Below are 19,202 nucleotides of genomic sequence, written 5' to 3' on the forward strand. Positions count from 1 at the left end.
AAACTACTACCCAGATTTCGGTAATTGTAAATGTGGCAGAGGAGTTGGCTAAAGCACAAACAGATCCTTGTTGTGTCTGACAGGACATTGCTGTTATGTAAAAGCCCAATCGGAAATAACCTTTAAAGCATTGTCCAAATACACAGTCAGATTGAATCCCGACCTAAGAAGCTGCTTTGCCATGATATATTTTGATTCATATTTGGAAGCGGGGTGATCATAAATCATGTTTTGATCCCTTGCAGTAATACAAACGTGTTATTTCTAACTTTCCAAGATGGTGGAGATGGTGTGTCTACATGTCATTAGCCTGATGGAGGCTCTACAAGAATGCAACTCAACTATCTTTGTGAAGGTAAGAGGGGCATTTACCCACAATTTCCCCTAACATTTGATTTTACACTTTATTTTGCCTCTTCATGTTGCTTTCTATTTCAACTCAAAATTCCCCTCTTCTCTCCATCAGTTAATACCTATGTGGTTGCCCATGATTCAATCTAACCTAAAGGTAAGAGTTAAATTGCAATTCAAATAGGATTTGTATTATGTTTATATATGGATATAGATGCTCAAATTTTCTCCAGAACAAAAAACTCTCACCCTGTCCCATGCAGCACCTGTCTGCTGGTCTACAGCTGCGGCTGCAGGCCATCCAGAACAGAGTGAACCACCAGTGTGTGCAGGGCCAGGCGGCCGGGGCCCTGCCCTTCGCCCTGCGCAAGTGGCTGCAGTGCACACAGTTCAAGATGGCCCAGGTGGAAATCCAGTCATCCGAGGCTGCCTCACAGTTCTACCCCATGTGACCTGCCCACCTCTCACTATGGGAGATCCTCCAAGACCCAGTCCTCCTCAGGACCAGCATGCATCTGTCTGCCTGACCATACATATCAGGAAGTCGACTCCTGCATAAACTGACTCTCACCGTCTTAAGACACTGCTTCGGATGTAATCATCTTCAGCACCTTCTAAACTTTGTATATCTATACTATTCTTTGGTGCAATGAAAGGATAGGTGAGTACAGGTTGGGCAGGTGTGCAGATGTAGGGGGATCACAGTTCTGTAGATAGCAGGTTAGATTTCCAACATGCTGTGTGCTGCATCAGAGGTCAGAACAGACGGAGAGAATATATAGCAGCAGATGATAGTCTGGATGAGGAATGCTGAAGCTCAGACTTGTTCACTTGGTGATGCTCATGGTCTATATGTTCAGTTGCTTGGTTGCAAGCCTGATAAAAATAATAAAATCAAGACACATTTTCTAAATATTGTTGTCACTGTCATTTCTACAGAGAACAGTTAAAGTGCACAAAGTGTGATATGATTGCACATCTGCACAGTAACTACTACAGTATATCTTCCCTAAAGGTTTATGGGAAAACTAAATGACTGCAAGAGGATCTGTTAAACCCAAAGACTGTATAGGAACCACCCATATCCTAGCTCAGAAGAAACCATTAGCAATCATACTATATATCTTATCAGTAAATCCAATTAGACTTTAGGGCTCCTGTCTCACCTATTCCTCTGCTCAGTTCCAACAGGTTGCCTCTCGCCATCAGAGCCCAGATCGCAGTAGCAACAAAATATTGCAGTAGCAACAAAAGATTGCAGTAGCAACAAAAGCATCAGCGTTGTAACTCGATCAGGATGAAACCAAACAGGGGAGGTAAACAAGACAAGCTTGTCCATGTTGACCGCCCCCTGTAGAGCCTAGCCATCATTTTCCACTGACATGGCCCAAATACAGTTACCTCTGGTCTAATGTGGTTTGTCATGATAAAGCATTGTTGTGGAATCTAATGACATTATGGAAAGGGCACTTGTCAGGGAATGCCACGCCACATGAGAGCTGGGCTACCGTATATTTAAATCAAAGCTTGATCTCACTCACTTTTTTTCTCTACATTGTTTCCCCTTTATTTTCAAGTTGAATTAAAAAGCTATTTAATGCCATGGTTGTCAGACACAAAATGAAAACAAGCAGGGTAGAATTAGATGAGTCCTGTAGAATGTATCATATTTCATAACTTCTCTACGCCTGCACTTTGTAAAGGGATCCTCTATGAGAGGCGTGTGTCAAATGAGTCACCAGCTTTGAGTGCTGTCTGATGATATCACATGCACACACACACACACACACACACACACACACACACACACACACACACACACACACACACACACACACACACACACACACACACACACACACACACACACACACACACACAGGTGACTCCATCAATCTCTGTGCTTGGCTCATCAAATAGCCTCTCTGCAACAGTGTTCCTATGTGTGTGTGCGTGTGTGTGTGTGTGTGTGTGTGTTTAATCAAGTGAAATCCCCTTGCACCGGGGCTGCATCTGCCAGCCGTTGCCACTGTCATGATCGTTTGAACTTGCAGCTCTTTTTTAAAGAATCTCTTATTAGCAGCTGCTTATCTAATCAATGTCCCAAAGGTACCCAGCACTCTCCCTGCCCCGGCCTGCCTGCTGGCCTCCCTCCTCCTGGAGGACCATATGGGAGCACTGACCTGATGAGCAGGCAGTTGGAGATCTAGTGGGTAATTAATGCTGACCAAGGGCTCTCAGGCAGAGAGTGTCCCCAGAGCAAGCAGCCCTAGATTGCGAAGGTCAGCTTTGAGACACACACAGCAGCATGGACATGCATGAATTTTCTCTGATATAAAGGGAAGCCTGTTTACTGCTCAACAGCAAACAGTTCAGCCTTGAGCTAACAGCCACAAATAAGAGAAACACAGAAACACTCATTGGATGTCTAATAACAATTAAAAATTGGGTGGTTTGAGCCCTGAATTCTGATTGGCTAACAGTCGTATCAGACTGTATACCACAGGTATGACAAAACGTTTATTTTTACTGCTCTAATTACGTTGGTAACCAGTTTATAAAGCAATAAGGCACCTCTGGGGTTTGTGGTATATGGCCAATAAACCACAGCTAAGGGCTGTATCCAGGTACTCTGTGTTTCGTCATACATAAGAACATCCCTTAGCCTTTGTATATTGGCCATATACCACACCCCCTCGTGCCTTATAGCTTAAGTATATACTCATATATAACCAATAGTGCAAGTGTCCTCTGATTGGTCATAATCAGTCAATAGCATATAAGAAGCCTAAACTCTTGTAATGATAGAAACGATCTAAGACCACAATCGCTATATTACTGTCAAGAATGGATTGAATTTGCTGCTAAACAAATAACAAGGTGATTATTTTCCCATTTACCCTGTTGGAATACATTGTCTTTTATCTGGGAAAGCAGAGCTTGTTGAGATAGAGAGGATCCCTGGCCTTCCTCTTCAGGCCTGTCAGATCCTTTTTAATACAGAGCAACTCAGAGTACCCTGGCTGGACAATGCATGAATGTTTAAATTGCCCAGAGTGTCCCATGGCATTATCATCAAGTGGCACATTTAAAGCAGGAGAAGGCAGACTAGTGTATGGTCTCTCATTCCCATTCCTCTCTCCCTCTCTACATGGCTCAGCTTGGACCCTGCTGGATTTCTCCCCCTCTGAAGTGGTTGTGTTTCTAATGGTCTCCCCTTTTAAAGGAGGAAAATTCTCAAGAATATGGACTTATTGATTCCTTGATGACCTACCAGAGCCCATAGCTTTTCCCAATTCTATTATCTATTGACAACATTCATGAGGAGAGTACATGTTCCCAGATTGTATGATTTGGGTTTGTCAGTTGCTCTATTCCCCCATGTGTCACAATGGCCAGAGTGGCTGACCAGTCCTATGTACATAATGTAGTTTGTGTACAGGGATTGGGCCGTGCCAAGACCCTGACATCAAAAGAACCCCAGTGGCCCACAAGTTATCCTGTTTGCATGACCGAGCCCCAGGGAGATGGCCGTGTTTGATAGCTGTTCATTAAAAATGAACGGTGTGAGACAGACTGAGAACACGTCCTGCGCCCAGGGGAGACCAGAAGAAGACCAGCACAGAGCTCTCTGAGACACGGAGAGGTGAGGCACCATGGGTACAGGCTTAAAAAAAACATTAACATACACTGGCTTTATCAATGTTGTACTGTACGCCATTCAATTAAACCATGTTCTAATTCTGTCTCTCCTTTTGATGCTTATGTGATAAGACTATAGGCCTGTTATTCTGTTCACCTTTATTTACAACTGAAAAAGTTAGCAATTAAATCAACTGAATGCACATTATCGATGTATACATAGGACTCTATGTATCCTTTTGGTATATAATGCATCAATTGTAAAATAACTTTCATTGCCAAATATACATGAATGGCTTGCTCCATAAACATGATGACATTGATTTATTTCTAATTGGTAGCACATTGTTTAATTTCTACTATGTATAAACATATTTTCTGTTACACTGTACATGTTATTAACAGTCCAGAAGGCAGATATTTTTAAATATCAATATTTACATTCATGCATCCAAGGTAATTTCCCTCAATGTACAGTATTAGTGACGTATCTTCAGTTTCTGGGTACATTACTGGTAAGATATGCTAATTCCTATGCATTTCACAATGCAAGGTCTGTGTTTACAAAATTCAACAGTAATGGAACATTTTCAGAGGTACTGCCAGCCATACATGTATTGTGCTCTCTCTCACGCACACAACACGCACTAATATACAAATGAACTGCACCTATGCCAACACGCAGCGTAATAATTGAGTGATGCTTTAAATCAACTGTGGACTGTTTATTGCAGAAGGATGTTGGGGATGCCTGCGAGTGTGAGTGCACTGAGTCACATGTCCCTTTTTGAGGCCATCCTCTCTGCAACTTGATATCCAGATTAGCCTCTGTTTGGAATCCCGTCCTCCACCAATCAGCATGTCAGTCCTGGGATCATGTGCACTGTTTCTATAGTGATGGGTTCTCTCCTTGCTGGGAGGTGGAACAATTAAGACTGTAAAAATCACATCCGAACACGGCAAAGGGCTTCCCATTGTCCCCCACTACCTCCCCCTGACTGTCTAACCAGTGAGATGTGACAGCACAAAATGTAATACCATGTTAGTCTTGTGATAAAGAATTGAGGGGTAGAATAAGCTGCTAAAAGCACGGTCAGAAAACACACATTCACAAACTCGCATCACAGAAATCCCCATCATATTCGCTGAAGTCGCAGGGGAACACAGAAAGGCATATCAAACAGCAAGAGATGAACAATTGAGCGCCAAAACTCTTTGCAGATGTGTTTTCTGCATCAGTGTCTGTAGCAAATTAAAAGTGGGCTTGAAGCGTCAGACCATTAAAATGAATGATATGATTACTAAATAATTAATATAAAAAGAAAACATTTCAAATCATTAAACTGACTGAATTAAACAATAATAACATACATAAGCAGACAAATTAATGAATAAATACAGTAAATAAATAAATGAACAAATTAGATAAGTAGATAAAGTTTGTCCTCAGGCTGTTCTCAGTTGTGTCGTTGGTATGGAACATAGGAACTGACTTGATCTTGTTGTTTTACTTCCCACTTGGTATGACCTGTAAATGTATGTTTTAATTGCATAGTCAGATGAGCACTATACATCTCAAAACACAGCAAGAACCTGCAACTGTGCCAGTATAATACAAATTCTGCTTTAATAAATTAAAAAGAAAAACGGTCAGATGAGAATAGATGAGACAGCCCGACCGTAGAAAAGAATGTTGCATTTTCCATAAAAACTGCGTGCACATTTTGTTCTTGATCTGGTCCCCCGCAACCTCCTATCCCATCGCAGTGCTTCAGTGTCTGTTCCTACATCGAAGTTGTCTGTAAGAAGTGTGGAGCTGTGTAGGTTGACAGATTAGCAGTCAACCATTCCCCTGTCAATGACACTTCTTGTCGACAATCTGGTGTAGAACTTCTCAATTCGCTTTATTCCTCAATTCACTTTTTTACTCATTCTCTGAATTCACTTCCATGTTTAATTTTTCTCTCTCTCTAGTTCTCGCTACTCTCCTTTATCTGGACGTTGTCTTTCATCCAGGCAACATGCTAGGAGAGAAGGAAAGGCGTTTATGCATTTTTAACAGGTCAACCCCCTGTTGCGTTCTAGGTAATAGGAGATTTGGGTAGGATAGGGTGGGTAGTGGGGATGATGGTGATGTGACTTCCTCTTTCTGTCAGTGGACAGTCTACACCACAGTGTTGTTGGGGCCCATGGCCTTCTTTTTGCGTACACTCATGGCATACTCCCCACGACTTGTCCCGTTCTCCTCTTTCCGTTGTGGTTTCCTGCAAACAGACACAACTTATGTCAGGACAGTAAAAGGGCTTTAGTCAATTTCCGGAAAAACATCAATCATTCTACTAAAGCCTGTGTCTGTTCACCTGCGGAGAGATTGGATTCCATAGGCGAGTGTGTTTGGACGCACTGGTCAGCCATGTTCTCTAATAAGCTGAACATTAAAAGGTCACATTACTCTCAGAGCCATGAAAGGAAAGACAAGATACAAGTCAAACAGAAGAGTTGGATGTGGCATTTAGACACACTCTCCATTGATGGTGGTGAGCCACAGTCGGGATAAAAACAAGCCGAAGCACATGATCCTCCACTGTAATTGCTCTGTGAAAAGCAGTATCCTTCAATGCAAGACCTTCTCATGCATCCCTCAGTGCTTTTGTGGTTATTATATTTGTCCAGTGTACTGTGTCTTTTGTGCCGACCCCTTCAGCTGCTCTCCTCTGTCCAGGCTTATGTAACCCAGGGACAGATCTGAAAACAGTCAGTACAGTCATTATCCCACTCAATACTGTACATAGCCTTCAGTGGCACAGGGGACCCTTAAGTTACATCTCAGGTCAGTGTCTCCATCCCTCTCTTCTTAAAGCCACAGCTGGCTAGTCTTACCTGACAGACAGTCATTCTCAGTTTAATCCACAAATGCTATGTCCACAACAAACCTTTTTTATTTTTGCATTTATGTATTGTATATTGTTTTTTTGTGGTATGGTTTTTATATTTCAGCCCTTTGGCTTCCAACCGCACCTGCACACAGTATTAAAAAAAAAAAGAAAAAAAAGATGTATTGTTGTTTATCACTTATTTCCGTTGGTGCAAATAAACTAAACAAATCATCAACCACAAATGCTCTGTCTTCTTGTAAAAAGAGCATGTTTAATCTCCATGGTTAATGTCCTGTGTTAATGTCTCTGAACCCATTCCCTCTTTCCAGTCTTAACTTAGAAACACTTAACTTGGAGTCACTCATTAGTATAACTGAATAGTCACTAATGAGTACTCAGTAGCTTCCTTACTAGCTTCCTGTCTGGGGGTGACCGTTGGCTTCCTAAATCTCAGGCAAGGTTACCCATCACACGAGACAGTGATAGTGACTCAGTGCACTTCCTGTGCTTTCTGTAAATGTGTCCTGTAGTGCTGGACGGTGGTGGTGGTGATGGCTAGACAGACGCCAGCCCTGCTGATAAACAGATGCTGTGTTCTCCCTCTGGGACAACCTGCCTGGGAGAGGAAACTTCTGGGTCCAAGTGTACCAATGCATCCTGCTGGGACATGATGTGCTACTGCTGGGGTGTATGTGTGCGCGCGCATGTGTTCGTGATTGGAGGTAGCTAGGGGAGATGGGATACACCAGACTTCCCCACTGCAGTCTTCACAGACCACTAAAGAGGTGTTTTAACATTCTCAAAAGGCACTGACCTAGTCTCTAGTAAATGATCAATGTTTTTCTAGGGAGGCCATCATAGAGGGCAGGGTGTTTGGACCTCACAGCAACCTCTCCCCAGGCCTTCAATAATAGATGTCATGCTGTTGACACGTGGCAGGTGGCTACACAACACTTCACAGGTCAGATTCATATTTCATATCAAAGCTGTGCAATCGCAGCACACATCCGTTTGAAGTTTGGGGAAGGGATAATGTTGAGGTTGGGACATGTGTTGAGCTGTTTACAGTTATTCTCATCCCATCAGGATATTAGAGGAACAATCTACTGTTCACCCCTCACATAGTGGTTTTCACTTTCACTGTTTTGAAAGTTGTTGTGGTAATTAAATATCATAAAACCATAATAGATAACCTACTATGTAATATATTTATTACAGATACAGTATATTTAGCTTCCTCATTAAATCTTTCCATAACTGAATGGTTATGGTGGATTTACCCTGAACACAAACTGTCCTGATTTGTCCTCCTTGTTGGACAGAAATCCCTGAGGAGCAAGTAGTTGAGAAAAACCAGAACAGATTCATTAGTATGTTATCTTGTTTTGTTGTGGTGTTTAGACTCCCTGCATTGCTGCCAGCATGGACTGCAGCATCATGTCTGCGGTTTGGATAGCACAGCACTGTCACACAGCATGGCTGAATCTTCCTCTCTATGCTCACTAACAGCAGCTCCCCTGACGCTACAAACCTAATTGAATTGAATGGAATGGGTTTCGTCCAACCCCATTCACTCTGGCAGATGACTGGCGGAATAAGATTATGAGACAAAACAAAAAGGCCAAATATGTGCAGCCCGAGCTAAGGAACGGCCAGGGCTTACAGAGATCGCACCTCTAGTGTCTGTGCTGCTGGGGCCTTGGCTAAACTCCAGCTGATTTTCATTGGGAAAGCCCTGACCACTGAGGGGCCCGGAAGGGCTATATATAACAGGCTCTGCTTTTCTCACTGACAAACCCACTATCACATTGTTATTGACAAGGACATCCAATTACTGCTGTTTCCCAGCTTTGGTAGACAACATCTGTATCTGTTCCTGCATCTTTCATCTCTCTGGATGTTTCTCTCTCACACTCAGTCAGAGAGGATGCATGATTATAGCGCCAATGACAATTTTCAAATCAATATTTTCTATTTCTAATTTCCTCAGTTTCCTCAGACTGATATTTCATTGGCTCAGGACTAATGGGTGTTCAATGTGGGCAATCAGACTGGATCCTAGAAAGTTTCTCCCTCCTCACTCAGTCAGAGGGGATGGAGGCTTGGTGTTTCACAGATTCTGCAGTCACAGAGCCCACTTCCATCAGAGCTTCAGGACACAACCTGCTTGCATGTATAAAAGATGTGGCCTGCGACTGAATGACTGCGCAAATTAATTCATAAATAATGACTTGGGTTTGAGGCTACAGCGGCCCATATTGCAACAACACTTTCCTGCCATCGCTGCATTAAAAAAGGTGCCCCTTGGCGACAGAGGGGGCTGGAAAATTGCCATAATGAATTCCTGAGCCAACCGCCTATTAGTTCCACTGCCTGACCTTGCCTGTTTGTCGTTACAGAAAAGTAGAAATATAATCCTGAGGAAAGACATATGTAGCATCCACTTTTTACAGCTTTATGATTAACAATTTGATGTATTCAAATAATGTGCAGAAACGTATCTACAGCTGTGTCTGTATGCATTTCTTCACGCACATTCATGTTCTTTAGTAACACTGTGTCTGTTAGCATGTGTTTATGTGTGTTTATCATGTGTGACCGTGTCCAGCACCTTGCACAGTATATGTGTGTGTTTATGTGTCTGAACGAGTGTTTCTGGGTGCCTGTGTGACACACTGTGCTGCCTGAATATCAGACAGGGAATTGGTTCTTGGTTGTGCTGCAGGCTAAAACCCCACATGGCCTTTCCTTTGATGAACTAATCGAAACAGTGCACATCTTCTCTACGGTGAGAGGGACAGGGGTCACGGGCTTTCTCCGGTATGCCATCTTGCCTTTACTTTCACAAACATTCAGCTGGTAGTCTAAAAAGCTCTGTACAATTACACAATTGAGTAATCAGCCCACTCCGAGAAATAGAACCTGCCGGAACGGCTCATAGGCTCCTGCTCCTATCTCCTGTTTCTCTAGCGTGAGGCAACTTGATGTACAAGTACATCCCCTAGACAGGACGCTAGTCTATCGCAGGGCCTTACCCCCAATCTATCTTCTTAATGATTAACGTCAAGTAAACAAACAGATCACTGACCATTTTGAATCCCACCGACCTTCTCCACTATGCAATCTGGTTTTGAGCTGGTCAAGGGTGCACCTCAGCCACAATCAAGGTCCTAAATGATATCATAACCTTAATCGATAAGAGTCAATACTCTGCAGCTCTATTCATCGACCTGGTCAAGGCTTTCGACTCTGTCAATCACCACATTCTTATCGGCAGACTCAACTGCCTTGGTTTCTCAAATGACTGCCTCGCCTGGTTCACCAACTACTTCTCAGTCAGAGTTCAGTGTTTCAAATCGGTGATTATCTGATCCACCTCTACGCAGACAACACCATTCTGTATACTTCTGGCTCTTCTTTGGACACTGTGTTAACTAACGTCCAGAAGAGCTTCAATGCCATACAACTCTCCTTCCGTGGCCTCCAACTGCTCTTAAATGCAAGTAAAACTAGATGCATTTTCTTCAACCGATCGCTGCACACACCTGCCCGCCCATCCAGCATCACTACTCTGGACGGTTCTGACTCAAAATATGTGGACAACTACAAATACCTAGTTGTCTGGTTAGATTGTAAACTCTCCTTCCAAACTCACATTAAGCATCTCCAATCCAAAATTAAATCTAGAATCAGCTTCCTATTTCACATCAAAGCATCCTTCATTCATGCTGCCAAACATACCCTCGTAAAACTGACTATCCTACCGATCCTTGACTTCGGCGATGTCATTTACAAAATAGCCTCCAACACTCTACTCAGCAAATTGGATACAGTTTATCACAGTGCAATCCGTTTTGTCACCAAAGCCCCATATACTACCCACCACTGTGACCTGTATGCTCTTGTTGGCTGGCCCTCGCTTCATATTCGTCGCCAAACCCACTGGCTCCAGGTCATCTATAAGTCTTTGCTAGGTAAAGCCCCACCTTATCTCAGCTCACTGGTAACCATAGCATTACCCACCTGTAGCACGCGCTCCAGAAGGTATATTTCACTGGTCACCCCCAAAGCCAATTCCTTGGCCAATACTTTTTTGTGTATTCTGAATGGATGTAGGCTATAAGAATGTCACCACAGTCTCTTCCATGCCAATCGCATTGACAGCTAACCAACATACCTCTTTATGGCCTTGTAGCAGATGATCATGGCTGAAAGGAGGAAAACAGCTGAGGCACAGCCCACTGTCCCAAGCACTAAGATCTCCATCCACCACGGTCTCAACAGGGGCAGAGGAGACTCAACTACTGGGAGGGAAGAGAAGTGGGGAGGACAGGGGGTAGAGAGAGAGGGGGATGGACAAAGGGAGAAAAAGACACAGTAGTTTTATTTTTCAAACATCATTAGCATTCTAACAGCATCAGCACTTGGCCTCTTATCGAGATTAGGTTATCATGCAAACTGCTTTAGACTAGATACTGTGTTTGTTCTATGTATTACATCATAACTGCTTCATAGACAGCCATTATAGCTTAAGATAGCATGATGAAAGCTCATCATTAATGCAACCCAACCACTGTCCATGTTGTAAATCAACTTGCTGAATAAAAATGTATTGATTCTCAGAAACCTTGTATTACTATGCCATTACGTGTGGAAGACACATTTCAGTTGAATGCATTCAGTTATTACACCATTATTACACCACACCATTACACCATAAAGCTCTGGATCTGATTTGCTTCCTAAATCCGGGTAGCAGGGTGGTGCTCACCTGTTCTAAGGTTCAATGCTCAGAGATATCTAACCCTGCTCCATGAATCATTTAAAATGCAGTCAGTCTTTATTACAAGAGCACTCCGTGTCCAAATGGATTTCACCTGCAGGAGCACCATGTTCTGGTCACATTATGTCTGACTGAGGGTAGAACCATGTACAAGAAGACATGTCAGGGACATTGTATTACACTCAGTGCAGCTTAGCAACTTACAGTATCAAGAGTGTTCTCTCTCTCTCCATGGAGACCGATTTGAACTATGTGGCACTGACAATACTGCTCATTTTGACAGGAGGGAGGTTTCCAGCAATACGCATGTCTCATTCTGTCAGAGAGGGGATATATTTTATTATATCTAAGTATGAATGTGGCTGTATTCTGGATATAATAATCTAGATCAGGGATTGGCAACTTGATTTACATTTGTAGGAACTCAGTCAGTCTCAACTTACTGTTGAGAGTTAGAATACAAAAGGTGCAATTTTGATATTTGGTAGTGCATCAGCAGTTTCTCTCTTGCTATGTCAGTCACCGACAGTCCCTCAATTAACCCATGTCAGCTAACATTTCTTATATTGGTAAGTTAGTTTAGCCAGCTATCTAAAATTGTAGTAATCATAGTCAAATTACTGACCGGGGGGCCCCCATTGATTTTGTTAGTCACTCTCACTCAGATATCCTATTAAGAACTGCAAACATTTCTCCCCACTTTATGGCAAAATGTTTAGAATTGCAGGAAATTAACTCTAAAACATATATTTTCTCTCTCTGCTGTCAAGAGGGTGGCTACTAAAATGTTTTGTTCACACAATTTCACTTAGGGCCCCCAAAAGGTCAGGGCTGGCTTTGACTGCATGTGTGGGTATGGGATGTGGGTACACAGACCCGCAATCCACTGCGGCCGCTCATGATGAGTTCAGATTTGTTGTGGCCCCCACCTCCATCAAAGTTGCCCATCCCTGATCTAGGTTTACCTACCATCCAGTAACAGAGAGAAATGCAATAATCACATACCCAAGTATTTGGAGTATAGTTATTTGGTGAACGAGAGGGAGGAATTGACTCCATGGTAACACATAACCCTTAGTAATGCTGTGGAATATTCCAACACTGCATATTTATCCAGAGCAAATGACAAGGCACGTTTCTCCCCAGTACACCACGTCATGAGTCACTATGAATGTAAAATCTCCTCTGAGCCCAACTTCGGTTTTGATCCTACATTTTGTCAACGGCTGTACAATTTAGTTCAGTCAAGGGTAAGGATCTACTTCCTTGTGATAAACCTCTCTCCTTTGAAAGGTCTTCTGATCCATTTTTAGAGCACAGACTCTTACTCAACACTGCCAATTTCCCTTATTTGAAACTTTTTATAGATACAGTCTCTCTCATTGTCCCACTTTCATGCATACTTCATGCATATTCATGTATTATTTTGGAACCTCTGAAAACTCCAATCGGCTCCCTTATGCATCTGGCACATACCAAAACAAACAGATTTTATAGCAGCAATGATTACAGTTAAATCATTTACGCCTCTCATTTATTCAGAAAACTCTCACTAAGGCCAGATGATACATGTTTTGCCTCCCTCCCAATACATAAACAACATAAATAAGTACCTCCCTCCCAATGCATAAACAACATAAATAAGTGCATCCCTCCCAATACATAAAAAACATAAATAAGTGCCTCCCTCCCAATACATAAACAACATAAATAAGTGCCTCCCTCCCAATACATAAACAACATAAATAAGTGCCTCCCGCCAATACATAAACAACATAAATAAGTGCCTCGTTCCCAATACATAAACAAGTGCCTCCTTCCCAATACATAAACAACATAAATAAGTGCCTCCTTCCTAACCTACCATAGGCTATTATAAAAAGCTGCTATTTTCAAAATGTACTCTAAAAATGAATATTTCTTTTGCTGGGGCCAAGAGTTTTTTCTTCGCAGTTGTAATGGTTCTCTTCTTGTCGAACCGCATAACAAACACAGAACGACATGCTGCAATGTACAGTTAGAGAATCTCATAAAATGATTCTGAGAATCTTCCATGCAGAGGCCTTGAGAGCAGTCACACACACAGAGGTCTATAACCAAAGAAATAGAACAACATACATACAAACCGTAGATAACTCTCTAGATTCAGAAAAAGGGAATTACAATATGGTGAGAAGATACACAACCAAAACTAGACTGTAGACCAAGTTCGCAGAAAACACCCAGTGGAAGAGTCCTGCATTCATGGTGGACATTGTAGACTCATAAATCAACAGGTGGCAGATACAGTGCCTTGCGAAAGTATTCGGCCCCCTTGAACTTTGCGACCTTTTGCCACATTTCAGGTTTCAAACATAAAGATATAAAACTGTATTTTTTTGTGAAGAATCAACAACATGTGGGACACAATCATGAAGTGGAACGACATTTATTGGATATTTCAAACTTTTTTAACAAATCAAAAACTGAAAAATTGGGCGTGCAAAATTATTCAGCCCCCTTAAGTTAATACTTTGTAGCGCCACCTTTTGCTGCGATTACAGCTGTAAGTCGCTTGGGGTATGTCTCTATCAGTTATGCACATCGAGAGACTGAAATTTTTTCCCATTCCTCCTTGCAAAACAGCTCGAGCTCAGTGAGGTTGGATGGAGAGCATTTGTGAACAGCAGTTTTCAGTTCTTTCCACAGATTCTCGATTGGATTCAGGTCTGGACTTTGACTTGGCCATTCTAACACCTGGATATGTTTATTTTTGAACCATTCCATTGTAGATTTTGCTTTATGTTTTGGATCATTGTCTTGTTGGAAGACAAATCTCCATCCCAGTCTCAGGTCTCTTGCAGACTCCATCAGGTTTTCTTCCAGAATGGTCCTGTATTTGGCTCCATCCATCTTCCCATCAATTTTAACCATCTTCCCTGTCCCTGCTGAAGAAATGCAGGCCCAAACCATGATGCTGCCACCACCATGTTTGACAGTGGGGATGGTGTGTTGCTTTTACGCCAAACATAACGTTTTGCATTGTTGCCAAAAAGTTCAATTTTGGTTTCATCTGACCAGAGCACCTTCTTCCACATGTTTGGTGTGTCTCCCAGGTGGCTTGTGGCAAACTTTAAACGACACTTTTTATGGATATCTTTAAGAAATGGCTTTCTTCTTGCCACTCTTCCATAAAGGCCAGATTTGTGCAATATACGACTGATTGTTGTCCTATGGACAGAGTCTCCCACCTCAGCTGTAGATCTCTGCAGTTCATCCAGAGTGATCATGGGCCTCTTGGCTGCATCTCTGATCAGTCTTCTCCTTGTATGAGCTGAAAGTTTAGAGGGACGGCCAGGTCTTGGTAAATTTGCAGTGGTCTGATACTCCTTCCATTTCAATATTGTCGCTTGCACAGTGCTCCTTGGGATGTTTAAAGCTTGGGAAATCTTTTTGTATCCAAATCCGGCTTTAAACTTCTTCACAACAGTATCTCGGACCTGCCTGGTGTGTTCCTTGTTCTTCATGAGACAATCAAAGTGCAGGTGCATTTATACGGAGACTTGATTACACACAGGTGGATTGTATTTATCATCATTAGTCATTTAGGTCAACATTGGATCATTCAGAGATCCTCACTGAACTTCTGGAGAGAGTTTGCTGCACTGAAAGTAAAGTGCTGAATAATTTTGCACGCCCAATTTTTCAGTTTTTGATTTGTTAAAAAAGTTTGAAATATCCAATAAATGTCGTTCCACTTCATGATTGTGTCCCACTTGTTGTTGATTCTTCACAAAAAAATACAGTTTTATATCTTTATGTTTGAAGCCTGAAATGTGTCAAAAGGTCGCAAAGTTCAAGGGGGCCGAATACTTTCGCAAGGCACTGTAGGTCAGGTAAGTTAGAGACACAGTGGTCAATGAAAGCCCTATGTATATATTCATAGATGCCTTACGTGGTGATGCAGGATGAAAAGAGGCAGAGTTGAGTTGACCAAATCTGAGTTGACCAAACAGAGGAAATCATTTAAGCTGATTGAACCCTTTCCACTGCTGTCTGTTGAGCATTTGTTGAAAGAGTGCTCCTCCTTACTCTCAGCATGAAGTCTTCTGGCTGACTGATTTTTAACAGTCTCAGTTTTGACCTGGGATGACTGCACCAGCAATGCCTGTCCCATATTTCATAGCTTCTCATTACAGTATTCATGACAACATACAAATCATATCAACTGTCATATTAACAAACTATCCTCCTTTCCACCATCGCAATGTCATACACTGATTCATATAGTTAATACAACTACTTTGTCAATGACAGGAATGCCACAGTTTCAGATTGGATACATATCTCATCATTAATTAAGCACTGAAGTATGTTGAAGGAGACATGGAGACGAGTAAGGAAAGAAAACTGCGTGACAACAGACACGCAGGCAAGCACACCCAGTGCCCCCGGCTCGACGGGACTGCCGTGATAGTTCATTAGTCCCCTTCTCTGTATCAAACCCCTAATTGAATTAACTCATCTGCTTTTTAAATCAGGGGGTCCCTCCAGGGGAAAACCAACCACTGAGCCTGGCAGCCCAGCAGGCAGAGATTTCACATGAAACTAGGAACTCCCCAAGGTCAAGCTAAGCATAAATTAGCCCTTTGTTCAGCTGTCAACATTCTGCCGGCTCTATCACGCACTCGTAGTCTTCTCATAAAAGCCTTTCTACATCACACACAACACACTCTTCCACTACCTGGTTTTAAATTCTTCTCCCCCTAAGCCCCTGGCTCTTTTCTGAGAGGAGATATACTTTATTCCACTATAGATGCTCTGGTATAAGGCCACTGTACTGCAAAGTGCTGGCAAGACATTTAAAGTGAAACGGTTTAGGTAGATACAGGCACTGGTAATGAGACAGTTGTGAGTGAAACAGGTGACAGTGAGACAGGAGAGTGAGACAGCAGAGGCTGGTTGATGTGGTGTGAGCAGGAGTGTTGAGCCTTACCTGTGGCCAACAGTAGCCGTGGGGGAGGTGGGGGAGGAGGCGGGGGAGGAAGGGGAGGGTAGCTTCTACACTGACATGCCAGCTGGCAGTGTTCGCTCACTTTCTCAGTTACAGTCTGCGAGCATGACCTCTGGAGTTCACCCTTATGGACAGAGACAGAGAGACAGAGAGAGAGAGAGAGGGAGAGAGAGACAGACAGAGACAGAGAGAGCGAGACAGAAAAGAGAGAAATAGTTTGACTATTCATTATGCATTCAAAATTAACTTTCATTATCCACCCCCAAAAGGCATATTTCAGAATAAATCAGCTTTTTTATCAGTAAAAAAGGAGCGCGAGATGAGAGCTTAGAGTGTTAATATACTGTAGCATAGCCTACCTGCTGCAATTTTCCCAGAGTACTTGTATCAGTGTATATAATGACCTGGACCATTAGTGCTTGGGCATCAGCAAACTAGATCATCATGGTTTGTGGTTTGGAAACAATAGTGCCCAAGATCCTATCACTCTACTATATTGCTTCCCCAGAAGCTGCATTCATAGACATAAAGGATGGTATCATGTCTACGGCTGCAACCCTCTCCCTCAGAGAAACCACCCACCAACAGAGTGGGCAGCAGGCTGCCCCTGAGGAGTGTGTGTGGGTGGACTTGGAAACTCGAGCAAATCATATTACACATGAACCCTGGCAACATCCCGCGCCTGCATAGCGGCTCACTGCTCTCTGTAGGCAGTATCAGGGGCCAGGGGTTAGAATACTCATCCTCAACATAATATTCCAGATGGGAATCTATAGCTCACTCTGTGCTACTTTCCAGGAGTCTGTCGTGTTCTGCCTGCCTGTGTGTGTGTGTGTGTGTGTGTGTGTGTGTGTGTGTGTGTGTGTGTGTGTGTGTGTGTGTGTGTGTGTGTGTGTGTGTGTGTGTGTGTGTGTGTGTGTGTGTGTGTGTGTGTGTGTGTGTGTGTGCGTTCCAATCACCAATAGCCTACTTCACATGAAAACATTGCAACAATTGACTGGGGATTACAGCTGCTTACCACTAAAAACGTATCATAGTTGATGCAATAGTGTGAGGGTGCAGAAAGGAACCAGGCACCTCAATAAACATGGCATTCTGTGTTTAAAAATGTATATACTTGATATTACGTTAAAAAAACACCCTTTTTTTAAAGGTGACAAGCAGTTCACTCAACCAGGATCAATAGCCAGTATTATCAAAAACACAGTACAGCTCCACTTAGTGTAATAACTCGCCATGTGTAAAATTACAAGAGCGTGTCGGCGCGCACGAACACCATACCTACCTGGCATGAGAGTAAAACCAACGAGAGAATGCAATGACCGAAGAGAAGAGGCCAAAAACTTAAAGTAAATGGTATTAGATCTTGGACCAGCATTCCTCCTGCGCTCTTCTCGAAGACACTAGACAGTGTAGCGAGTAAACAAGCACGGTATGCATAGGATTTGACCGTTTGGGAAATTCTCATTCACCCTATCCAAGTCGCCGGCGATATCTGTGACTGGCGTCTCCAGAATTAGTTTATGCCATATTAATTTTGCTGTTGAATTTACGTTGTCGGTAGCATATGACTGACAAGGAACGCAGGTGACCAAGCAATCCCAATATATAAAGTTATTTCTCTGGGCACTCAAACGTACTCCGAATCACGGCGCTATAGTTCGATGTCCAGCGCTGCGAATCCAACCGATGCTCCCTTACTCCGTGTGATGTGAGAACGGTAGACCGGCCATAGGCTACCTTACATTCTTGCTTGTCAACATGCATGTGTGCAAATACTCAAGCCATCCGAAGTTGAAGCAAACGATGAAGAAATATCCTTACACTTATTGTCCAATACAACTCCCCAAAATAGCTGCAGCCCCTTTACACATTTCCTCAACTTATTTACTAAATATTACTTAAAGGCTATTTACAAATATGTGCAACTCTGGAGAGCAGAGCAAAGGGTTAAAACGATGCATCCCTCTGCCTAAAGACTATAGATTAGGCGGGGAGCCTCACCGTACCATCGCGCATCCAGTGGAGTGCCCTTCCTTCCAGCGCAGTCATATTTTACTGCAAGTAGGCTGTTCTCGAATCGCACGAACGGTAGGAAAAGTTAAACAGATAAGAGACGTTTACCGAGACATGTAGGTCGAAATGTCCAGTATGCAAGACGAATTATATGTTACTAAAATCCGTGACACTCCTTTTAGTATGTGACATTATGTTAGGTTACATTATTTGACCCGTTTAGTTACGTTCGATAAAACAGTAGGTTATTTAAACTAATCTTTAGCCTAACTTTAAACCCTAACCCAGCTAGTGTTAGCATTAGCAACCTAGCCACCTAGCTAATGTTAGCCATAAAAAAATTGAATTAATAACACGTCATATGTATTGCAAATTCCTAACATTGTACGGATTCAATCAAAATCAAATTGTATTGGTAACATGCTTTGTAAAGAACAGGTGTAGACTAACAGTGAAATGCTTACGGTCATTCCTAATAATGTAGAGAGAGAAAAAAGAGAAATAATAGATATGTAATAACAGGAGGAATAAATACACATGG

General features: G+C 42.6%; 2 protein-coding genes across 5 annotated transcripts in view; one reads left to right on the plus strand and one right to left on the minus strand.

Moving 5' to 3' along the window:
• The window catches only part of LOC135525826 (protein unc-79 homolog), a 49,106-nt gene extending 47,842 nt beyond the window's left edge, over window positions 1–1,264 (plus strand). For all 3 annotated transcript variants that reach the window (XM_064953725.1, XM_064953723.1, XM_064953724.1), the window contains 3 exons: window positions 278–355; window positions 467–508; window positions 615–1,264. In XM_064953725.1, the coding sequence (XP_064809797.1) occupies window positions 278–355; window positions 467–508; window positions 615–803 (309 nt within the window). In that variant the 3' untranslated portion in view covers window positions 804–1,264. The remainder of the gene's footprint in view (window positions 1–277; window positions 356–466; window positions 509–614) is intronic.
• A 2,884-nt stretch (window positions 1,265–4,148) lies between these two features.
• On the minus strand, window positions 4,149–18,743 carry LOC135526953 (proline-rich membrane anchor 1-like). 2 transcript variants are annotated; one of them, XM_064955620.1, is made up of 4 exons: window positions 18,655–18,743; window positions 16,628–16,769; window positions 11,047–11,170; window positions 4,149–6,257 (listed from the first exon to the last, which is right to left on the minus strand). In XM_064955620.1, the coding sequence occupies exons 1-4, from the start codon at window positions 18,655–18,657 to the stop codon at window positions 6,158–6,160; spliced, it is 369 nt and encodes a 122-aa protein (XP_064811692.1). In that variant the 5' UTR covers window positions 18,658–18,743; the 3' UTR covers window positions 4,149–6,157. The 2 variants fall into 2 exon arrangements, with proteins under 2 accessions (XP_064811692.1, XP_064811691.1); XM_064955619.1 differs by lacking the exon at window positions 18,655–18,743 and adding an exon at window positions 17,931–18,599.
• Window positions 18,744–19,202: the final 459 nt, after the last annotated feature.

The sequence above is a fragment of the Oncorhynchus masou genome, chromosome 32 (assembly GCF_036934945.1).
Source record: "Oncorhynchus masou masou isolate Uvic2021 chromosome 32, UVic_Omas_1.1, whole genome shotgun sequence".
Taxonomy (NCBI): Eukaryota; Metazoa; Chordata; class Actinopteri; order Salmoniformes; family Salmonidae; genus Oncorhynchus; species Oncorhynchus masou.